This window comes from Tachyglossus aculeatus, chromosome 11 (assembly GCF_015852505.1).
Source record: "Tachyglossus aculeatus isolate mTacAcu1 chromosome 11, mTacAcu1.pri, whole genome shotgun sequence".
Taxonomy (NCBI): Eukaryota; Metazoa; Chordata; class Mammalia; order Monotremata; family Tachyglossidae; genus Tachyglossus; species Tachyglossus aculeatus.
In genome coordinates this window covers 46160722-46184664 of record NC_052076.1, presented here as the reverse complement: position 1 = coordinate 46184664, position 23943 = coordinate 46160722, and the positions used below count along the sequence as shown (strand labels likewise).

The 23943-nt window shown below is 47.7% G+C and overlaps 1 protein-coding gene across 1 annotated transcript in view; it reads right to left on the bottom strand.

Moving 5' to 3' along the window:
• Positions 1-23943, bottom strand: part of ZFPM1 (zinc finger protein, FOG family member 1) — a 203376-nt gene that overhangs the window by 134419 nt on the left and 45014 nt on the right. Inside the window, 1 exon segment of the mRNA XM_038753764.1 lies at positions 559-690. Coding sequence (XP_038609692.1) covers positions 559-690 — 132 coding nt within the window.

Here is a 23943-nt window from a genome sequence, read left to right as displayed (position 1 = left end):
ACTCTGTGTTAGGCACTATACTAAGCATTGGGGTAGATTCAAGATAATCAGGTTGAACAGAGTCCCTATTCCACATGCAGCTCACAGCCTTAAACCCATTTTACAGATGACAGAACTGAGGCAGAGAGAAGTTAAGTGACTTGCCCAAGGTCACACAGTTGACAGGTGGCAGAGCCAGATTACAACCAAGGTCCTCTGACTCCTAGGCTTTTGCTCTATCCACTAAGCCATGCTGCTTCTCAACTATGCTATATTCAACAATTCATGTTGTTTCCTCCATTTCACTGTAAGCTCTTCGAGGGCAGGGACCATGCCTTTTATGCCTATGTCCCCCAAGGGTCTAGGACCATAGGTGTTAATGAATACTGCTGAAGCTGATACCGAATGGCTCAGAGAGGCAAGTCTTTGGACACCAGCTCTATGCTCTCACCCTCTGCCCACCTCCTTAAAGCTGGACTTCAATTGCTGAAGCCGCCCTGGGGAATTTCACCGGACAGCTCTTTCTCCATGATCTCAGGGGGAGGGGTAAGGGGTGGGAGAGAAGACAGGGAGGCTTACCAATGCTGGCAGGGGAGCTCAGGGCATCACCCTCTGCAGAAGCCTCAGGGTCCGAAGTGTCCCCTTCCCTCTCAGACTGGCTGATGTCCTCAGCCTGGTTGTCTTCTCCTTCCTCCATGTCACCTAGGGAACCTTTAAAACAAAATCAACAAAGGACATATTTATTTGTGGAAAATAGTGAGAGGCTGGTATCGCTACCCTCTTCCTTCCCCCCACCAACACCCCCCCCACAAACACAACCTTGCAGAACACAAGATGGCTGCCTCAACCTCTCCAGGTTCTGGGGGCAGCCTCTAAACTGAAATGGCTCCCCAGAGCCTATTCCTGCTCTTGGACAGGAGGTGTGAGACCATCGGGTCCCATCTGCTCGATGCCCTGCTGAGAAGCATCCATGGCAACGGGCTCCAGGAATGGCACTTAACCTTCCCTCTCTAATTCGGTGATAATCTAGATGCTACTGCAGCGCTTGGCACAGCAGGTTGGGCGGTGGGGGTCTGTCGCATGATCATCCGGTGGAGTGGAAAACCCAATCAAACAATGAATGGTATTTATAGAGTGCTTACTGTGGGCACTGTACTACACGCATGGGAAAGTACAATTCAATAGACTTGGAAGAAACCACCCTTGCCCACAAGAAGGTGACAGTCTAGGGGGTGAAAACGACTTGATTCTCACCCCTTGAGCAGGACCTTGCTTGCTGGCTTGGGCAGAAGGAGCCCCCACAGACTTCCAGAGCAGGGAGGGGCAGAGAAAGGGCAGGAAAGGGATGAGAGGAGAGTGTCTGCATTATCCATGGTGCATATGGAAATGAAAAAACCATCTCCTCTCATCTCATGCCTAGGCTGTCCTTTTCTGACAATGAATAGAGCAGTTCTCTGCCCACCTTACAAACGCTTCAAAAATACCCCACTCTAACTCACGGAATCTGATCCAGGGCCCACCCTCTGAGGGCCTTCAATCAATATCTGTTGATGGTGACAATACCCCTGGAGGTGCCTGGGCCTGGAGAAGGTGGAAACCAGGATCCAAAGGCCAGGCCAGGCCCAGCCCCATTCCCGAGACTCCAGGACTATTTTTTGTCCCAGGTGCTTTAGCAGCAGGTGTGGGTGAGCCTTGAAGGCCTCCAGCTGAAGACTCTCTCTCTCTGTACCTTTCACACCAGGATAATGATAGACATCTGGCTTCTGAGCAACCCTCTGCAAAAAGAGCTGGAGGGAAGAAGGGAACAGAATACAGAGAAAGCACCGATCCAGCCTGAAACAAGTGACAAAAGCCAGGATGGATGGCCTAGAAACCAAGTGTTAATAGGCCAGTAGAGTCAGAGGTTGGTAATGATTGTAATCAGCACCTCTTCCATCTTAAATTGGGCTTCAGGGGACTCCCTGTGCTTAAAGTGTTATTATTATTATTAATAATAATAATAATAATAATAATAATACTGACAATATAATTGTGGTATTTTTAAGGGTTTACTATGTGCCAGGCACTCTATGAAGTGCTGGGGTGGATACATACAAATTGGGTTGGACACAGTTTCTGTCCCACATGGGGCTCACCATCTTAATCCCCATTTTAAAGATGAAGTAACTGAGGCACAGAGAAGTGAAGTCACTTGCCCAGGGTCACACAGCAGACAAGTGGCAGAGTCAGGATTAGAAGCCAGGTCCTTCTGATTCCTCGTCCCATGCCCTATCTATCCACTAGGCCATGCAGCTTCTACATTTTTTATTAAGTGCTGATGGCTTGCTCTGAGCCATCCCCACTCTCTCCTTGCCCGGTCTGCTGGTAGCCAACAGCACCCCTTGAGCTATGGATGCAGACCAAAGCAATTTTACAGGAAAACATATTCAAAAGGAATTCTGGACTGGAAGAACCTGGAGAGCTGAGCCAGGGATCTCCCCACCTCTCACAAGACCGAGGAAAGCGGGCAGAAGTGTGAGCTTCGCCAAGCTGCCCATTGCCGTTTCTGATGGCTCTGACCATGCACGAGTTGATCTGAGAAAACAGTTGATGAACAGGGGAGTGGGCATATTGCAATTTTAGCAATGCTGCCACTGACCTTGTCTTACAGAATGATTCTGAAAAGCCCAGGGACCTAAAAAGTTATCACCTGCCTGGGATATTTCCTCTGGCCCCCGCCCTTGCTTTATCAGTACCACCCTCCTCCAGGCTGGGGAAAGGAAGCATCCGCCCGCAGCAAACGCTCAGAGATGCCCTCCCCAAGATGTGGGTTTCCATGGAAACCCAACCCAAAGGTGTCAAGAGAAGCAGCGTGGCTCAGTGGAAAGAGCACGGGCTTTGGAGGCAGATGTCATGGGTTCAAATCCTGGCTCCGCCAATTGTCAGCTGTGTGACTTTGGGCAAGTCACTTCACTTCTCTGTGCCTCAGTTACCTCATCTGTAAAATGGGGATTAAGACTGTGAGCCCCCCGTGGGACAACCTGATCACCTTGTAACCTCCCAGCGCTTAGAACAGTGCTTTGCACATAGTAAGTGCTTAATAAATACCATTATTATTATTATTATTATTATTAAGAGAGAAGCAGGGAGGGCAGGGGCCTGGGAATTTCTTCCAACTCTTGGCCCCATGCAAATTTGTGGATCTGTGTGATCCTATTCTGCCTGGGACCTTTCAGGAAGGTCCTGGAAGGTGAGGTTCCTCAGTGTAAAATCTGGGGTGAACAGTCCAGGTGAGGAAGGCCAGGGGAAGGAGTGGGGGGAGCTTTGCATGCCCAGAGAGTCAAACTCCCCTCCTGCCCACCCAAAATCACATTAAAGATTCAAAATGGATCTGCTAGTTAGTCAGCCCCACTAAGGACATGGACCAGACATTGCCGGCATTTTCTGGCTTGTAAACTGATCTTCGGGAGGCCCTGGTTAGGAGTGGGTTTAGCCAGTCAATCATATTTATTGAGCGCTAACTATGTGCAGAGCATTGTAAGTGCTTGGAAGAGTCCAATATAACAATAAACAGACACATTCCCTGCTTTAGACTGGGCTCCCAGCGCTCCAGCCAGCCCAGATTTTCCATAGACAGGAGCATGAACTCACTCTGGGTTCTAATCCCGGCTCCTCTGCTTATCTGCTGGGTGACCTCGGGCAAGTCACTTAACTTCTCTGTGCCTCAGTGGATGGAGGGAACAGACAGAGGGAGTGGCATCGGATGGGCGGGAGGGCAGCACAGAGATCGTAAGGGGAGTAGAACAGAACCTGGAAGTGGGAGTACAACAGGATGGGCTCCAGCATAGGTGTTGCTCCCAAGCTCAGATTCTTCTGAGCGTGTTCTTTCCGGAGAAACTGAAATGACCACAGCTTCTCTTGGCACAGGAGCATGAACTCACCCTGGGTTCTAATCCCGGCTCCTCTGTTTACCTGTTGGGTGACTTCGGGCAAGTGATTTAATTTCTCTGTGCCTCAGTTACCTCATCTGCAAAATGAGGAGTAAATGTTGTTCTCTCTCCTAGACTGTGAGCCCCATGTGGGCCCTGTTTATCTTGTATCTACCCCAGCGCTTTGTACAGTGCTTGGCACATCGTAAGCACTTAAATACCACAATTTATCACTATTATTACCACAAGGGAAGCAGTACAGTCTAGTGGATAGAGTATGGGCCTGGGTGTTAGGACTCGGGTTCTCATTCCATATCCTCTATGTGTCTGCTGTGTGACACTGGGCAAGTCACCTAACTTCTCCGTGCCTCAGTTACCTCATCTGTAGAATGGTGATAAATACTGTGTGTCCCACGTGGGACATGGAATGTGTCCAACCTGATTAGCTTCTATCTACCCCAATACTTAGTAGTGTCTGCCACATAGTAAGTGCCTAATGAAAACTCTTAAAAACAAACAAAAAGAGGGTAAATCATGACTCTAGTTGGCTAAAGGCTTTTATAGGCTTCCTGGGTGCTTTGTTGAAAGATTTCCAGCCACAAACACCTCTCTCAACTGGTAAAGGGCGTTCCTCAGACTATCAATCAGCAGTGTGGCACTCTCAAGCTCACTGAGACAGGCCGGTGGCAAGAGATGTCAGGAAAGGGGCCTTTTCAGAGCCCCACGGACCTGGCCTTAAGGGTCTCCATAAAACCCTTATGGACAAAGGAGTTCCTTTTCTTTCATGCCCAGCCTGAAAGCCACTTTCCTCTTGCTTGTCCTCTAGGTCAATTGCGGATCTCTCACCTCTTCTTAGGGTATCCATGCTCTACTCCAATTTCCTTTTGATCTCACACTCACAGGGCCCTTACTGCAGCCACCACATCCCCAGCCCGACCCCTGCCCACCCGCCACTCCTTTCTCTGGCTCATTTATTCTGAACAGACAGGCCCAGAGCAAGAGAGCAAGCTTTTGGTCCCTCTCCTGACACTGCTGCACCAGGCAGTTTGCCATGATAACAAGTCTGATCGTTTCTTTATTAATGAAGCCACACCTCATCCCTCATTTCAGCAGCAGGGGAGGCGGGAGCTGGATACAAATCCCCCAAACTTGATATTGGCTGGGCCCAGAGCCTCTATGAAGGGAGGGATCATTTTTCTAAAAAAATGTTCAGTCCACATCTCCCCACTCAAGAACCTCCAGTTGTTGCCCATACTCCTCTACATCAAACAGCTTTAAAGCAGATCATCAGCTCATCCCCTCCTACCTTACCTAGCTGATTTCCTACCTCAGCCCAGTCTGCAATCTTTACTTCTCTAATGCCATCTTACTCATGATCTCATCTATCTCGCTGTCAAACCCTTGCCCACATCCTCTCTTTGACCTGGAACTCCCTCCCCTTCCATACATACCACCTCTCTCATTCATTCAATTGTATTTACTGAGTGCTTACTGTGTACAGAGCACTGTACTAAGCGCTTGGGAAGTACAAGTTGGCAACATATAGAGACGGTCCCTACCCAACAACGGGCTCACAGTCTCCCCACCTTCAAAGCTTTATTCAAATCACATCTCCTTCCTCTCCCCACAGCACCTGTACATGTTTGTACAGATTTATTACTCTATTTATTTTACTTGTACATGTTTACTATTCTATTCATTTTGTTAATGATGTGCATCTAGCTTTATTTCTATTTATTCCGATGACTTGACACCTGTCCACATGTTTTGTTTTGTTGTCTGTCTCCCCCTTCTAGACTGTGAGCCCATTGTTGGGTAGGGACCTTCTCTATATGTTGCCAACTTGTACTTCCCAAGCGCTTAGTACAGTGCTCTGCACACAGTAAGCGCTCAATAAATACGTTTGAATGAATGAATGAATCTACTCCATGAGGCTTCGATTCAGCCTTCTTTTCTCCTACTCCCTCTCCCTTCTATATCACCTATGCTCTTGGACCTGTATCCCTTAAGCTCTTGATATTCACCCCACCCTCAGCTGTACAATTCCATACCTGCAATTTATTTATACTAAATGTCTGTCGCCCCCTCTAGACTGTAAGCAACTTATGGGCAGGGAATGTGTCTCCCAACTCTGTTGTATGGTACTCTCCCACTTAGTACAATGCCCTGCACAGTAAGCACTCAAATACCACTGACTGACTGAATGATTTTTAATGATGTGCATCTAGCCTTACTTCTATTTATTCTGATGACTTGACACCTGTCCACCTGTTTTATTTTGTTGTCTGTCTCTTCTTTCCAGACTGTGAGCCCGTTGTTGGGTAGGGACCATCTCTATATGTTGCCAGCTTGTACTTCCCAAGTGCTTAGTACAGTGCTGTGCACACAGTAAGCTCTCAATAAATACAATTGAATGAATGAATGACTGAGGGCTGCAGCTGCTCCACGGAGTAACATGGGGCAGTGAGGGTGCACAGTGAGGAGAGAGAGGGGAAGAAGAGGGGGCCAGTGATCCTGACTCCTCTTTCAGGTTATTGGGTGACTGCCTCCCTCTGAGTCTGTTTCCATCTCTCTTCAAAACAAGGTAAATATCATTCATCATCTCCTCTTCCTCCCTAGTATGGCAAGAAATTAAGGTACTTTGAGATCAGCAGGCAAGGAGACACCCTGTTTAGGAGCCATCAGCCTTTGTTTCTTTGTTTCTGCCAGGCCCCAGGCCTTTCTGAATCACGGCTACCTAATTCACCTTCAGAAGCCTCAGTGCTGGACTCCACTAGGCGTACACCCCGGCCTGGCTCGTGGAACCAGAGGGGAGGGGACATCAAGTCAGCTTTTAAAAATGGACCGAGACTGGGATGGAGCCAGTGAGAGCTGGAAAGGGATGGGGCTGGGACTGACCCAATGCAGCTCTGCTGGGTCACAGATGGGCCCAGTTAAATGGGGCAGCAGAAGCAGCCAGGCTCACACCCCTGACCAGATGATGGGAGAGGGTGCCCAGCAGCTCCAGAGTCTTGAGGGTCTTCTGGGACCCATAGCTGATGCCAGGGCAATAACTCACTTCAAGGTCCTGCACTATTTGTTCAGCAGAAGCCTAAAGAGCCAGAGGAAGTGAGTCATTAGCATCAGAGGGAAAGGTCAAGTAATGCTAACAAAAGGGTGCTAAAACAATCCAGATTATGGGGAGTGGAGAGGGGCACCGGATTTGACTTTGAATCATCTCTCATTTTGGGCAAGGTGTGTGTTGTATAGTACTCTCCTAAATGCTTAGTACAGTGCTCAGCATATAGTAAGTGCTCAAATATCAGTGTGTGTGTGTGTGTGTGTGTGTGTGTGTGTGTGTGTGTGCGTGCACGCGGGCACTTTCTCCCTGACCATCTTTCTCCCCGGCCCTTCCTGCTGCCACCTTAATTCTGCCACCAAACAGGGAAAGTAATTTTTGGAGGAGTGCCTCCAGCTTCTTGGAACAGAGTGCAAAGCAGGAATGATTATGAACACTGACAAGCGGCAACAGAACCGGGCTCCGCAGAGAATAATAATGATCAGGAGGGAAGGGGAAGATCTCGCTTTGAGCCTTTTGAAGGAGGGCAGCTGAGACCTTGCAGACAGACCCTTCGTGGCTTCAGATGGGGCATGGGGGGGGGGGGGTGTCGACCACCCTCTTCAAACAAAGATCCAACTGTCACAAAAGGGGAACAGATTCACCAGTGTCCAGGGCTACGTCCAGCTGCACTGGCTTACTGACTGGCCATTTCCCAGCCCTCACCATCACTCTTCAGGGTCAAGATGGTCTCTCTGGGGATAAATATAGGCAATGCTCATCAACAATATATTGCCTACTCATCAGTGATGAGGAGAAAATCAAAGTGGGTGAGAGGCAATGCCATGTGTAATTAGCAAACCCAGCAAGGAAGACAGAGATGAGACTTCAAACAAAAAAATTCAGGTAAGCCACAGGCAGCACAGAAGCAAAGACAATCCTTTGACTGATGAATTAAGGTGACATTTGTTGACTTGTGATTGTGTATTGGAGGGCAGAGACTTGATCTCAGAAAGGACTTACTCCAGTATGGGAAAGGGTGGTAGTGAGGCATCTGAGGCAAAGCTAAATGTCAGGGCAACTCATCTGCCTGTGATTTACCCAGGGTCAGCCACTCCACTGCATTCCCTGGACAGCACACTGTAAGCTCCTTGAAGGCAGGGACTGTTTCTACTAATTCTATTGTGGTCTCCCAAGAGGTGAGTATAGTGCTCTGCACAGAGTAAACACTTGAATTCTGTTGATTAATAGTAATAATAATAATAATAATAATAATGGAATTTATTAGGCACTTACTATGTGCAAAGCACTGTCCTAAGCACCGGGGGGATACAAGGTGATCAGGTTGTCCCATGTGGGGCTCACAGTCTTAATCCCCATTTTACAGATGAGGTAATTGAGGCCCAGAGAAGTTAAGTGACTTGCCCAAAGCCACACAGCTGACAAGTGGCGGAGCTGGGATTTGAACCCATGACCTCTGATTCCAAAGCCGGTGCTCTTTCCACTGAGTCATGCTGTTTCTCTAATGGCATTTAAGTACATACTGTGTGCAGAGCACTGTAATAAATTCTAGGAGAGAGTACACAAGTGAGAATAAGTCAGGGACCCTATCCCTCAACGACTAAGCATCTACTCCCCACCACCAAAAAAAAAAAGCCAGTCAAATGACCCAGGAAGATAAAAGAGTAAAGGACCATCCATTTTCACTGGATGGAGAAGTGTGATTTCTAGACTGTGAGCCCGCTGTTGGGTAGGTACCATCTCTATATGTTGCCAACTTGTACTTCCCAAGTGCTTAGTACAGTGCTCTGCACACAGTAAGCTCTCAATAAATATGATTGAATGAATGAATCAGAAGTGAGGTGTTTCCCTTTGGCTGTTCACAAATTAGCCCCAGTCTTGTTGTCTGAAGTGGGGCCCAGCCATTTTCCCCCAACTCCTGCTTCAAAGGACAACCACCCTGAGGCTGAGATGCGCTAGTGTCTCCAGGGTGTCTGGTACAGGCTTGCCTAGGTGAGGAGGCCTAGCAACCAATGATGGCATTTATTAAGCGCTTACTATGTGCAAAGCATTGTTCTAAGCGCTGGGGAGGTTACAAGGTGATCAGGTTGTCCCATGGGGGGCTCACAGTCTTCATCCCCATTTTACAGATGAGGTAACTGAGGCACAGAGAAGTGAAGTGACTTGCCCAAAGTCACACAGCTGACAATTGGCGGAGCTGGGATTTGAACCCATGACCTCTGACTCCAAAGCCCGTGCTCTTTCCACTGAGCCACGCTGCTTCTCCAGGCGACTACTGCTAGGAAGGTCGCCTGGGGATCAGCAGGGCAGAAGTGAGAGGGCGTTGGTGGTGGGGAGTGGGAGCCTGCATGAGCTGACAGTGCATTCGCAAAAGGGAATGTCAGGACCGTAGAACGTATCAACTTCTCAGCATAGGAGGCAAAGGAGAGACAACTAGCCCATAGAAACCATCAGACCGATTCCAGGCAAACTTGGCTAAGGGAAGAAATCAAGCCCTCCCTCCCTGTGGACATGAACTTTGAATTGCTGGGATCTAAATACACAGGGTAGCAAGGTGAAGGAGAGTGAGGAGCAAGAAAGAAAGGGAGACAGTAAGAGAGAACCACACAGTAAAAATGTCTTCAGCCCTCACTGCTCTCTGACTCCAGGCATGTATATTTACGCTGAGAGAACAAAGACTCCTATAATCTATACAAAGCAGACAACAATAAGCGTGAATAAAGAGGCTGTGGGAGAAGGGAAGGCAATTTATTCTAATTCTGCTAATTTCAGTTCCAGCACAATTAAAAAGGCCCTGATAATGCTCAGAAACAATCGCCAGCTAACAAATCGTTTCTCTCGCAGCAAATGAAACATCGTCAGGCTAATTTCTTCCTTCACGGCTTTCGGAGGCTTGATAAAATTAACCAACTTTCCACTCCTCGGGCCTTCATGCTTCCACCCACAAGTTTGTGAGCTGTTCCCCCCACGCCCCACCCAACACATCTTCCTTCCCTCGCCCTCTATCCCACGCACTCCACCCCACACCCCATCGGGGCACCCAAGCACAACCAGCCTCGTTCTCAGTTTTCCGACAGTCACCTGCCTCACCGCCAGCATCTGCTATCTGCCCTGGCAGCAGAGAGACCCCTCTTCAGATTCCAGGAGGGAGGGACACCCACCCTGTTCTATGGCCTTAACTATTGTTCCTCACTCCTGTTTGGGTGATGTGGGACCAGGTAAAACAGCATCTCAGAGACAGCCTCTCTACCACCCTGTCCCCTACTCTCCTTCCAGCCTCTTAAACCTGGTGGATTTTTCCTCACCCTGACCCCTTCTGCCCCTCCAGGTATTTTTCATCTTGGATCCTGTTCTGCCCCAGGTGTGATGTATGTAAAAGGCAACTCCTCCACCCTCACCCAGTTTTGAGGGAGGGAGAGTTAATCCAAAGAGTAGAGGGGACGGGGATACCAGGAAGACCTGGGCCCAAATTTACCTCTTCTGAGACTTGTTTCCCCTTGTAAGAAAGAAAAACATAATCCCAGACCCTTTCCTCGTCTTCCGGGGCTGTCAGGGAGAGGCTGGGTGGGCAGCTTCAACTGCCAAGTGGGAAAAATGACCATACCCTAAAACAGGCCTCCTTCAAAAAGCCAGAGCAGAGAGGATCATACCTCCCAAATCAATCAATCAATGGTGTTTATTAAGTGCTTACTGTGTGCAGAGCACTGTACTAAGCACTCCCAATTCATCTCCTCCCTCTCACCCCACTTCTGCGACTGGACTATAGACATGCCAGCAAGTGTTGTAGCCCCTTCCGCCCTGTCACCTTCCCCAACTCTCACCCCCTAGTTAAATATCAGCCCTTGAGGCAGGGGGCTCTGCAATCAATCTAGGCACTTGGGAGAGTACAATACAGAAGAGTTGATAATTATAATAATAATTATTATTATTATGGTATTCATTAAGCACTTACTCTGTGCCAGGCACTGTAGTCATCGCTGGGGTGGATACAAGCAAATTGGGTTGGACACAGTCCCTGTCCCATGTGGGGGTCATAGTCTTAATCCCCATTTTACAGATGAGGTAACTGAGGCACAGAAAAGTTAAGTGATTTGCCCACAGTCACACAGCAGACAAGTGGCAGAGCCAGGATTAGAACCCATGACCTTCTGACTCCCCAGGCCCATGCTCTATCCACTACACCATGCTGCTTCTAGGCACATTCCCTGCCCACACCTTGATAGACATATTCCCTGCCCAGAAAGATCTTACAGTCTGATGGGAATAGCTTTCCCCTCCCCTAATATTTTTGACATCCACATTTTAAAGCCCAACAACCACAGCAAGGGAAATGGGGACAGGTTTGGGGACCAAATATCCCAGGGTATTCGTGCACTCTCCTCTCTATCCTGCCTTCTGGAATGCTTGAGTTTATTTCAAAGCCCACAGATTGCAGGGGACAATATTTCCTGCCCTGGAACTTGGCCAAGGACTCCGGGGAAACATTCACAAGACAGAGAGAATTCTGGGTCACAGAGGGCTGGACCTGATGGGACTCCACTGGGGTGAGACTCTAGAGGTCAAAACTTTCCCCACTAGGGTTGGTGGGGGAGATGCAAGGACGGTGGCTTTTAATAAACTCTCCCCCATCCTGCATCTCCCAATCCCCCGGCTACCCTTCTCCACTTCACTCCTTGGGCAATGGCTGAGCTAGCTTGGAAGTCCCGCCTTCACGGGTTAAAAGCACACAGGGGTCTCCGGGCAGGTGGGGGGATGCAGAAGATGAGGCAGCGGCAGCAGCGGCGGTGGTGACTGGAGCATCATTTCCCTGGGATTGCTGGGAGCCTTGCTCAGTTATCACCCCGAGCAGGCTCCCTCAGCCAGCCTGATCTGTCTATTCTTCATTAAGCAAATACGCTGAAATGGAAATGAAAACATAATAGCTATTTGATTTTGGGCGAGATATTTTGCATATTGGTTCAGTGCTGATAGTGGAATTTCATCAACTCCCTTTTTTCATGCTTTAAAACTGAATTACTGAGACTGGCTATACAGAGAGGGATGAGCCAAAAAAGCTCAGTTCCAAGATACTCCGCTTACACGATTAACCATTCTCTCTCTCTCCCTCTCTTTTTGATAACAAGGCTGAATTTTTTTTTTTTGCAAATTACTCTGATTGTTCAAAACTTGCATTGATCTCAGATGGTGGTGACAAAATTAACTCTGTCAGGCTCCTCCCTCCCTTCCCCAACCCACCTCTAAAAGGAGAGGCTGGCAGGGACCCAGGAAGACCCAGGCAGAGGATTTGGATGAGGTGTTTCCAAGAGTGGGAAGGATGGATGGGAATGACCCTGTGGGGTTGCTTCCAGAGCCACAGTGCCAAAGACTGAGCTTGTCTAAGGCCATCATTGGCTTTTCCTTTGAAGAATGAAGGGACAAGAGGTGTGGAGAAGAGGGGAGGGAAGGACACCCAAGCCTCCTAAATTTCAGCGGTTGCTTTCTTCCAACTGGTTTTTTTTTGCGGGGGTGGAGTGCGGTGGGGAACATGGTATTTGTCAAGTGCTTACTATGTGCCAGGCACTGTACTAAGCACCGGGGTAGATAGAAGCTATCAGGTTTGACACATCTGCAGCCCATATGGGTCTCACAGTCTTAGTCCCCATTTTACAGATGAGGTAACAGGCACAGAAAAGTGAAGTGACTTGCCCAAGGTCACTTAGCAGACAAGTGGCAGATCTGGCATTAGAACTCAGGTTCTTCTGATTCCCTGGCCTGTGATCTATCCACTAGACCACCAGCTTTCCTATAACACAGGGGTTGCATTTTGGCAGGTCTCCATTTCACGGAAAACTTGTTTTGCAGAACTCATCCTGTGTCTGACAACCACCAGCCTGTTTCTTGGCTGCCATGCCTCACTGTTTCTAGATAGACTCACTCTGTCAAAAGAACATTCTCCAAATGTGGAGTGAAAGCATCATTCTGGCTGGCTTGGTTCACTGGTAGCAGTGCTTCACAAGATCTTTCAAATTTTTGTCAGTGTTCCCTGCCGGTGCATAACCCATTTCAGCTTGCCATTCGGCAGTGCGTGGGTAGGCCATCACCTATCCATTCTCCTCGTGAGGTTTGCCCAAGGAAAACTGTTTGATGACAAGCAGGACCTGATGCTGGCAGACTGACTAGGTTCTACCAAGTCCATGAACTGATTTTCCTGGAAATCTTCTTGCCATTCCCACCACCAGCATCAGAGAACAGCCTGGACCCTGATTCTTCTGGCCTAAACAAGGCACTTGCAGGTCACAGCAAAACTATCCTTCTCTTTCAAAAATCTATGTAGTTTGGTCAATTTCAGGTTATCCAGTTGCTGGTTATCTGGTTTGTGGGTTTCCTAGGCTGTTAGCTTCTCATCTGTCTCCATCCCCCTACTGCAGATTGCCGTCCAATTCCCCACCTATCATTCACTCTACCAGAAAGAGAATGGGATAAGGAGAGCAAATTTAGTTCCTTTTAGTGGCTCTGGGAAATATTGGGTGGAGAAGGTGGACACCACTAGACCATATGCAATTTGGGGATTGGATTATATGTGGATTTCAATTATCCACTCTCTCCCTGCCTCCTATTATTATTGATAATTTAGAATTATCGTTAACTACTGGGCTCTAATCCCAGCTCTGTGTGACCTTGGGCAAGTTAATGAACGTCCCCAAACCTCAGTTTTCTTATCTGTAAAAATGGAGAAAAGATACCTGTTTTCCCTCTCCTTGAAATCATGGGTCCCATAAGGTACAGAGACTGTGTCCAATTTGATTATCTTGGATCTACTCCATTGGTTAGTAACAATAATAATAAGAATAATAATAATAATAATAATGGCATTTGTTAAGTGCTTACTATGTGCAAAGCACTGTTCTAAGCACTGGATAAAGATAGTATTTGTTAAGCGCTTACTATGTGCGAAGCACTGTTCTAAGCGCTGGGGGGGAATACAAGGTGATCAGGTTGTTCTACTTGGGGCTCACAGTCTTAATCCCCACTTTACAGATGAGGTAACTGAGGCACAGAGAAGTGAAGTGACTTGCCCAAAGTCACACAGCTGACAAGTGGCGGAGCTGGGATTAGAACCCATGACCTCTGACTCCCAAGCCCGTGCTCTTTCCACTGAGCCACACTGCTTCTCTACAGTGCTTGGCACATAGTAATTGCTTAAATACTGCAATTTTTGGTATTAATTGACTGTTCCCAAAAGGTTAAGGACAACAAACAGGAAAAGGAAAGCCGTTCCTACACTTGGAGTTGAGAGAACATTTTTACACCAACACAGACCCCTCCCTCTTCTCTCCCATCTCCACTCCAATCCACACTAGCTATAAAGTGAGGTCCCTGCAGTGCCCTTGGGGTTAGGAGAGCTTTTCATTTTACAGTTGACCCCAACCAGCTGATATATTAGGGACCCCAGTGGTTAATGAATGGATGCTCCAATCTGGGCAGTCTTGAGGAAGCTGGCAGTAGGGGATGGAAGAATTATTTTTAAAAGAAACTTTAGGAATGAGAGACAAAGTAAAATATCCAGGGTGCCAAACATTCCTTTCAAGTTTGAGAGAGCTGAGTTAGTAATTGTGGAATTTGTTAGGATCCTACTATGTGCCAAGCACTATACTAAGTGCTGAGGATAGATACAAGGAAATCAGGTCCCTCATGGAGTTCACAGTATAGGTAGAAGGGAGTACAGGTACTGAATCCCTATTCTGCAAATCAATTAATCAATTGTATTTACTGAGCACTTACTATGTGCAGAGCACTGTACTAAGTGCTTGGGAGAAGCAGCATGGCCTAGTGGAAAGAGCACGGTCCTGGGAGTCAGAAGGCCATGGGTTCTACTCCTGGCTCTGCCACTTGTCTGCTGCGTGACCTTGGGCAAGTCACTTCACTTCTCTGTGCCTCAGTACCTCATCTGTAAAATGGGGATTAAGACTGTGAGCCCCATATGGGACAACCTTGTATCTACCTTAGCACTTGGAACAGGGCTTGGCACATAGTAAGCACTTAACAAATACCATAATAATAATAATTATTATTATTATTACAACACAACCATAGACACATTCCCTGCTCACAAAGAGCTAACAGTCTAGAGGACTGTAAGGAACTGAGGCACAGGGAAGTTATGCGACTTGCTCAAGGTCACATAGCAGTATGTGGTGGAGCTGGGATTAGAACACAGGCCCTCTGACATCCAGGCATATGTTCTTTCCACTAGGAATGTGCTTCTCAATCCCTAGGTAATTCCTAGAGTGTCTAGGAAATACCCAGGGGTATGTCCAGCCATCACAGCTGCCCCTGAGAGCCCATTCATAAATTACCAGCTGCCCCAATGTGGAAGTAAGGTAAGGCGGGGTGGGTGGCTATTAGCCCCCAAAGATCAACAGTGAAGATTCCTATCCCCCTCTGGCCTCCACACCCTAGAGAAACTTTAAATCCATGTAACTGCAGAATCAGACTCTAAACTGGATGGGATATGGTGTGCTGATGGACAATGAGATTGGAGGGTGGGGCTGAGGGCAAGTCGGTATGTGAATGGGAGTGAGGAGAAGAAGCAATAGGGTTGGGGAGAGCAAAGTGAAAAAGAGAGACAGAATGTGAAATTCCCAAACCAAGGGTCAGCAAAAGGATTATTCTTCAGGTAATTATTTGATCATTTCACTCAAATTTAACTCCTGTCAGCATCTGAACAATAAACCTTTTCTTGCTCCTTCTAGTTAATCCAGTAGAGGGGAAAAAAAAAGCCTTTTTTTTTCTTCACCAGACTGCCAAGAGAGAGACCCTGGACTCTCAGAAAGCAGGCAGCAGACAAGAGCTAGGAGATAAGAGGCCTTGATAACAGAGAGAAAATAGCAACAGATTCAAACTTTCCCACCAGCCTGTAGATCAGAAGCAGAAGCTACTAGAACAGAGCAAATGGCAACCTAGTTCTTCACCTCCTTGGAGGGCAGAAAAGGGAAAGAGAGGGGAAGGAGGCAAGACAGAGGGAGAAGAGAAGGGCTAGTCAGGTTCAAGGGCATGGCTGGCATGTAGTAGGCGCTTAAATACCATCATTATTACCATTATTATTAAAGAAGCCAGTCATTTCCCATTTGTACTGCTGCAGTGAGCCTCTTCTCTGTCTCTGTTCCTACTGAGCCTGGGTGTTCACTTCTGACCCCTTCCCCACCTTATCAAGGTCACATGGAATTCTAATTCTGTCTTCCAAAGGTGCTGGCCAGCCAGCCCCCCCACCCCCCAAGCTGATGGACAGAGTGAGCCTTCCCTCTAGCCTATCAGTAAGTGACCAGGGAAAACACGAATTCATCAAGAGCTCAGTACTGACCCCCAGAATACCCCACTTGGCATATCCCTCAGGCTGACACTGTGCCCTGATAAGAACCATAGAAGTCCAGTCCTCATTCATTCATTCAATCGTATTTATTGAGTGCTTACTATGTGCAGAGCACTGTACTAAGCGCTTGGGAAGTACAAGTTGGCAACATATAGAGACAGTTCCTACCCAACAGTGGGCTCACAGTCTACTTTGCCCATGGTTCAATTAAGTGTCTAGACCCCAAGGAAGGAGGCATCAATAAATATTACTACTCTGAATCATCTCTGCTTACTCTACTGGAGTTGTGTCATTTGTTATTAGTAATAATAATGGTATTTGCCAAGCGCTTACTACATACCAAGCACTGTTCCAAGCGCTGAGGGTGGGGGGATAGAGGGTAATCAGATTGTCCCCTGTGGGGCTCTAATCACCTCCTCTCCCAGGGGGAGAGGAGAGGTCAGTCACAGCTCTCTTTGGAGAGGCAGAGAGTCGGTGTCAGAGGTGGATTTTCTAAAAGGAGAGGCTTATCCGTAACCCACTTTTCCTTCAGCCTTTAGTGCAATGAGCATTTGGCCAAGGGGGGAAAAAATCCATCTCGTAATAATAATAATAATAATGCCATTTATTAAAGCTCTCTCAGAGTGCTAAGCGCTGGGGTGGATACAAGGGTCTCTTTCCCTGGTTCGGTTAGTACTGGCACCCCTCCGGGGGATTGCTGCTCTGATCAAAGAATCAGAACTCTAGTTCCTCTTGTTCTTTCCCTTCTTGTAGCATCCCCCATTGGCCTGGGTTTGTTTCTTTTCTTTGGCCCTCATCTCCATAGACCCTTGCCAGTGTTTCCAGTCTCACAGTGTTTCATTCATTCTATCGTATTTATTGAGTGTTTACTGTGTGCAGAGCACTGTACTAAGCACTTAATCCTTTTGTCACCTCCTCCACCCCATGCTCTCTTTGCAGATTCAGAGATTCAAGGTTTGGCAGAAATCAGAGAGCAAGCCACCTCAAAACACAAGGGAAGGAAAGGGGCTTTTCCTTGAAACTCTTCCATGGATAAAGAAGATTGATCCATGCCTGGCCCAGGAAAGACAGTCAAACCTTTCGAGATGAAGCTGCCCTGGGGTTTAATATGTCCCACTGAACGAAAATAGATTACCTGATCTGATCTGATCAGATCGTTTTCCTGGATCAGAGTCCTCCAAATGCAGATTTTTCAAATAAGGAGGAAATGGAAGGTTAATGTTTTGCCCTGGGCCTGCTGGCCTCATAAAGGCATTAAATGTCCTTGTAACTTTAAATTAAGAAATTAAAAAACAAACTGATTTTTCCCAGGTAGTGGTCTCGGAGTTGGGAGAGGGGGCTCGGGCACACAATGGCTGGGTGCAAACATACCCCACCAAATCTTATCCCGCTAATGAGCCTGCTGATAAAAGAGGACACGCTCTTCCCCGGCAGGTATTTGTGATGACAGATGCAGTCACACCAGAGTCTGGATCTAGGACACATCATGGAAATGGCTCCTCAGAAATGCACAAAAGAGAAGCCAGAGCGAGAGGGAAAGAAAACAAGCCTACCCTCCTCCAGATAGGGGCCAAACCCAGGGTGGGGGGACTGGGAGGAGAGTGATGGTACAAAAGGCCAGATGAGACTGGTTTGGTTTTAGAACACAGTGCTCAGCCCTGCAGGGAGTTGGAAATAGACAAAAAAGAAAAAATGATGCCTGGTCCACTCTCGGTCTCTCAGGGGCTCTTAAGGAAATCTGGTTCTGCCCAAATCTGTTAGAGCCAGAACAGGAGCAGGCCTGGGCTCTCCTGAAGCATTCACTCCCCTAATAACACTAGTGGTATTTGTTAGGCACTTACTATGTGCTAAGCACTGGAGTAGATATAAGATAATCAGGTCAGACACAATCCTCGTCCCACATGAGGCTTAAAGACTTAGAGGAAGAGAGAACAAGCATTTTATCCCCCTGTTACAGAGGAGGAAACTATAGCACAGATGTTAAATGATTTGCCCAAGGTCCCACAGCAGGCAAGTGGCAGGACAGGAGTTAGAAACCAGGTCCTCGGACTCCTTCCCCGAGGCAATATTGCTTCTCAACGGCATACCCTGAGGTCCAGATTGAACCGGGAGATAGTTCAGTTTGGATTATCCCCTGAGGGACTTGGTGCATTATTTTGCCAGCCCACAAGCCTGACTGATTTACACCTGCAAAGCCTCAGGCCACCCATGCAGTCCTGGTGTCCTTGGCATGGGGAATGACCACGGCTCACTGGGTGTGGGGCCCCCTCCAAGAGAGCCTGGGAAGGCCGGTGTCAGGCCAAACCAAATAAGAACCGGACCATCTTCAGATATCACTGATAGCTCAGTGATAGCCACCCATCCAGCTTGCTGCTTCTAGTTCTACGTTGGACTGTGCTGTTAAATCCGGCTCCAGCGGCAGAGCTGAGAACAGAACCCAAGGGTTGTGGCTTGGCCCGCTCGGCTATCCCACGGCTAATTCCAAATGGCAAGCACAGATGGGGCTCCTGGCTGTCCTGAGTGGCATCCACGGCTTGCCTGGAACAGACCCTTTGTTCCTGCTGTCAGGAGTTGGCATGGCATGGGAAGAGTCAAGCCATATTCTTCTGGGCCTTCCTCATCCCCCCCCTGAAGCCGGCAGCCAACCAGGGCCTGATTGGCAACAGTATATGAGGCCAAGAGAGAAGACAGCAGGATTTCCAGATCACAGAAGGAGCCTTGTGAGGTCCCACCATTTGCTAAATCATCCCGTTGCTACTTGCCAGGACTGACTAGTTCAGTCTTCATGTTGCTAGGAGGGGCCCATCTTATGAATTGCCTCACCTGGTGCTTTGAAGAACCAGTATATTCCCTGTGACAGTTATTGCCCAGACCTAGCAGGTTCTGCTCATGTCTTTACTGGCAACGGGATTCCCTGCAGATTCAAGGAGCTGAAAAGAATGCTGTATTGGCCCTATCCTCTGCTCAATTTGGCATCCAGCAGTCTTCTAGACTGTGAGCCTGTTTTTGGGCAGGGACCGTCTCTATATGTTGCCAACTTTTACTTCCCAAGCACTTAGTAGAGTGCTCTGCACACAGTAAGCGCTCAATAAATACGATTGAATGAATGAATGAATCCAGCAGCCTCTTAGCCAGACTTTGACCCTAAAATCCATCTTTGAACTGCATTAAGGAGATGAGAAGGGTGATGGAGAGATGGATAATAATAATAATGATAATAATGGTGTTTTTAAGCACTTACTATGTGCCAGGTACTGTAATGATAATAATAATAATAATGATGGCATTTGTTAAGCACTTACTATGTGCGAAGCACTGTTCTAAGTGCTGGGGGGGATACAAGGTGATCAGGTGGTCCCATGTGGGGCTCAATCAATCAATCAATCAATCGTATTTATTGAGCACTTACTGTGTGCAGAGCACTGTACTAAGCGCTTGGGAAGTACAAGCTGGCAACAGATAGAGACAGTCCCTACCCAACAGTGGGCTCACAGTCTAGAAGGGGGAGACAGAGAACAAAACCAAACATACTAACAAAATAAAATAAATAGAATAGATAGGTACAAGTAAAATAAATAAATAGAGTAATTAATATGTACAAAGATATATACATTTATACAGGTGCTGTGGGGAAGGGAAGGGGGTAAGATGTGGGGGATGGAGAGGGGGACGAGGGGGAGAAGCAGGAAGGGGCTCTGGCCCACTCATAGTCTTCATCCCCATTTTATAGATGAGGGAACTGAGGCTCAGACAAATTAAGCGACTTGCCCAAGGTCACACAGCAGACATGTGGCAGAATTGGGATTAGAACCCACGACCTCTGACTCCCAAACCTGGGCTCTTTCCACTGAGCCACGCTGCTTCTCTGAGCCACACTGCTTCTCTGTACTAAGTGCTGGGATGGACACAAGCAAATCTAGTTGGACACATTCCCTGTCCCACATAGGGCTCAGAGTCTTAATCCCCATTTCGCAGATGAGGTAAAAGGCCCAGAGAAGTGAAGTGACTAGCCCAAGGCCATAAAGCAGACAACTGGCGGAGGATGGGTGGTCTTGTTGGATCCTGCAGGGTGGCAAGGACATTGCGCAGGGCAGAATGTGAGGGTGGAGTTGGGGACTCTAGTCTAGCTCCATCCCTGGCTTCTCAGCAGGGGGAGGACATGGAAACCAAGATGCAGCAGGGCCGTGGAGCATGGTTGAGGCCTTCTCGGTGGTGGGAAATGAACCCACAAGGTCCTGAACTCCTTATGGCATTTAAAGCCTTTCTGTTGACCACATCTCGTTGCCAATGCCTCAGTGACTGCTATAATATGGAAAAAACAACATTGGCCAAGGTGTGGATGGTAACTGGGAGGATGATTTACGTTGAATTTGTCCCTGGTGTTCATCAGTCAATCAAAAGTATTTACTGTGCGTAGAATGCCTGAGAGAGGACAATAACTTGTTATGGGCAGGGAATGTGCCCATTAATTCTGTTGTACTCTCCCAAGGGTTAAGTACAGTGTTCTGCACATAGTAAGCGCTTAACTGCTATTGAATTCAAAAGCAATAGGATTCCAAAGTCTGAAATGAAGACACCTCTAGTTTCAGATCATTCATTCATTCCACCTTCCCACTAGGAGGTAAGCTCACTATAGTCAGGGAATGTGTCTACTAACTCTGTTGTACTGTATTCTCCCAAGCACTTAGTACAGTTCTCCACATACAGTAGGCTCTCAATAAATCCCACTGGGAAGAAGTGTGGCTCAGTGGAAAGAGCCCGGGCTTTGGAGTCAGAGGTCATGGGGTCAAATCCCAGCTCCGCCAACTATCAGCTGTGTGACTTTGGGCAAGTCACTTAACTTCTCTGTGCCTCAATTACCTCACCTGTGAAATAGGGATTAAGACTGTGAGCCCCATGTGGGACAACCTGATCACCTTGTAAAGTCCCCAGCACTTAGAACAGTGCTTTGCACATGGTAAGTGCTTAATAAATACCATTATTATTATTATTATTACTGAATGATTAATAGCAAAAAGGAAGAAAATCTTCCAGCCTGCATTTAAGAAGGAAGAGAATTAGCCTGGCTCAGCCAGACAGGCAGGGGAAGCAGTGACTCATGGTAAGAGAAGTCCAGTCCACAGCTTAGGACTCTATCTAAACCACATTGCAAGAATAACAATAATAATACTTGTTAGTGCTAAGTGCCAAGCATTGTACTAAGTGCTGGGGCTAGATACAAGGTAATCACGGTGAACGAAGTCTCTGCTTCTCTTTCAGTTCACAGTCTAATAATCCCCATTTTACAGATGAGGAAACAGACACATAGAAAAAAGAATAACAATAACAGTAATTGTAGTATTTGTTTCAGGCACTGTTCTACGCACTGGGGTAGATACAAGTTAATCTGGATGGGCACAGTCCCCGTCCCATATGGAACTCACAGTCTAAGTAGGAGGGAGAACAGGATTGAATCTCCAGTTTACAGATGAGGAAACTGAGGCTGAGAAAAATTAAGTGATCGCCCAAGGCCACACTGCAGGCACATTTGGGAGACACCAACCCAAACACCTATTCCCATCTCTCCCTCACCCTCAGCCACTGGGTGCGTGTGAACGGGTGAAAGCAGCAGACAAAAGGGTGAGGAGAGAGTCAACTGGGAGGCTTTTGGGTCCTTCAGAGACCCCCTCCCCCTGACATTCTGCAAACCCTGAACTAGAAGGTCCATCATCAAGAACTGCAGGTGGGGCCTGTACAAAAGAAGCTATTTGGGTTTCACACCTCCCTGCTCCGCTAAGGATTCGTAAAATACTGATAAATTGTGGATACCACAAAAGAGGATGTTGGGGAGATAATCTGCCATTATAAAAGAGAGAGCCCTACTAGATAGACAGTGAGCCACAAAATAAGAAAACCACTCTCTTGGTTCACAGGCGATCAGAGCCATCTCTCTGGGTCTGGGATGGGCTGAGGACTCTGGTCTGATACCATCGTGGGTCCAAAAGCAGATATGAGGGCTAACAATGTCATCCTCACAATGAGCTTCCTCCCCTCACTGGTCCACCCTTTAAATCACAGTAGGAATAGCTAACTTCCCCTTTTCCTCTGGGAGTAAAGATGTGTCAGATGCCCCCCACATTCTCCTGAGCTCTGGGAAGCCAAGTCTGGCTTTTCAATGACTGCAGGGGATGCTGGGATGTTGTCCTCTATCCATGATTTGTGGTGGCAGGGTTTCTTATGCCACCAGAGTCCACTTTGTGAGGAGAAGAAAGGGGATTCCCAGCAGCAGTAGGCCTGAAGACATTCCTTCCATCTCTGCAGAGCAAGAGAGATGGCCCTGGCCTGCAATGGGGCCTCACTCTCCTTCCAGGGCCCTCTTACTTTATTACTTTGGATTGGTCCAACCAATGAGTCACCAGTTCCCCGGGATTGACACTCCTCTGCCTGAGAGAGAGAGAGGGAGGGAGACCTGCATGAATCTGCCCTCCCTCAGGGCTTCTGCTTGGCCAGCTTGCGGCCAAGGATCACCAAAGGAATCCCAGGGCTCCCCTCAGCTCACGGTCCTGCCCCTAAGGGTGCTCGATACCGTTAATGATCCTATTTTCCTCAGAAATTTATGGGACAACCTAATTTGGACCCGGTCCTTACGGGGTGACAGTGAGAAAGAGTAGTAGCATGTCCTCTGCCTGAAACTACAGGCTGTTCTGAAACCAGGGTGTTGGAGGCCTGAGGCCCCTTGGAAAGGTCCCAGCATCCCTACCTGGGGAATGGAGGAGTGGGTGGAGGATTTTGGGGACGTCTGGCTCCCCAGGAATGCAACGGAAATGAAATGGAAGGCTCACGGGGGCCAGCCACAGGGAGGGCCGGGGAGGGAAGGATTTCTTTTGTAATTTCTTTTGTAAGGATTTCTTTGCTGAGTTTTGGATCAGTTCAGATCAGTTGCTGGTGAAGACATACATACCAGGTTGCAGGTGGAGACACAAATGCAGTGAGTAGAGGTACAAAGTCCAGGGAGGGGAGCCCCTTGGGTGTACTCTGGGGAAGTGGGTGAGGATTCCCAGGAAAAGGGAATCTGTGCCTTGGTTACTACATATGCAAAATGGGGATTAAGACTGTGAGCTCCACGTTGGGGGACATGGACGGTGTCCAATCTGATTAGCTTGTATCTACCCAGAGCTTAGTACAGTGTCTGGCACATAGTAAGCACTTAAATACCATTTAAAAAGACATTTTCAAGATGTTGTGGGATTGACATAAGTGCAGTTGGGAGCCTCATGGAAGGCGGGACTCAGGAGACCCATCAGGGCTATGCAAGCAGGAAGAGGCAACTCATTTGGAGGAGTGGGACAATCAGTCAATCAGTGGTATTTAATGATCACCTACTATGTGCAGAACACTGTACTAAGTGCTTGGGAAAGTACAATATAACAGAGTTAGTAGCCTACAACTTAATGGAGATAGACAGACATTAAAATTCATTTTGGAGAGGACAGTGTAAGGATATATACATAAGTGCTGTGGGTGAAGTGAATATCAAAGTGCTTAGGGCTACAGACTCATATGCATAGACAGTGTTGGAGGGAGGGTGAAGAGTTTGGGGAAATTAGAGGTTGAAGATGATGATGATAATGGCATTTGTTAAGCGTTTACTATGTGCAAAGCACTGTTCT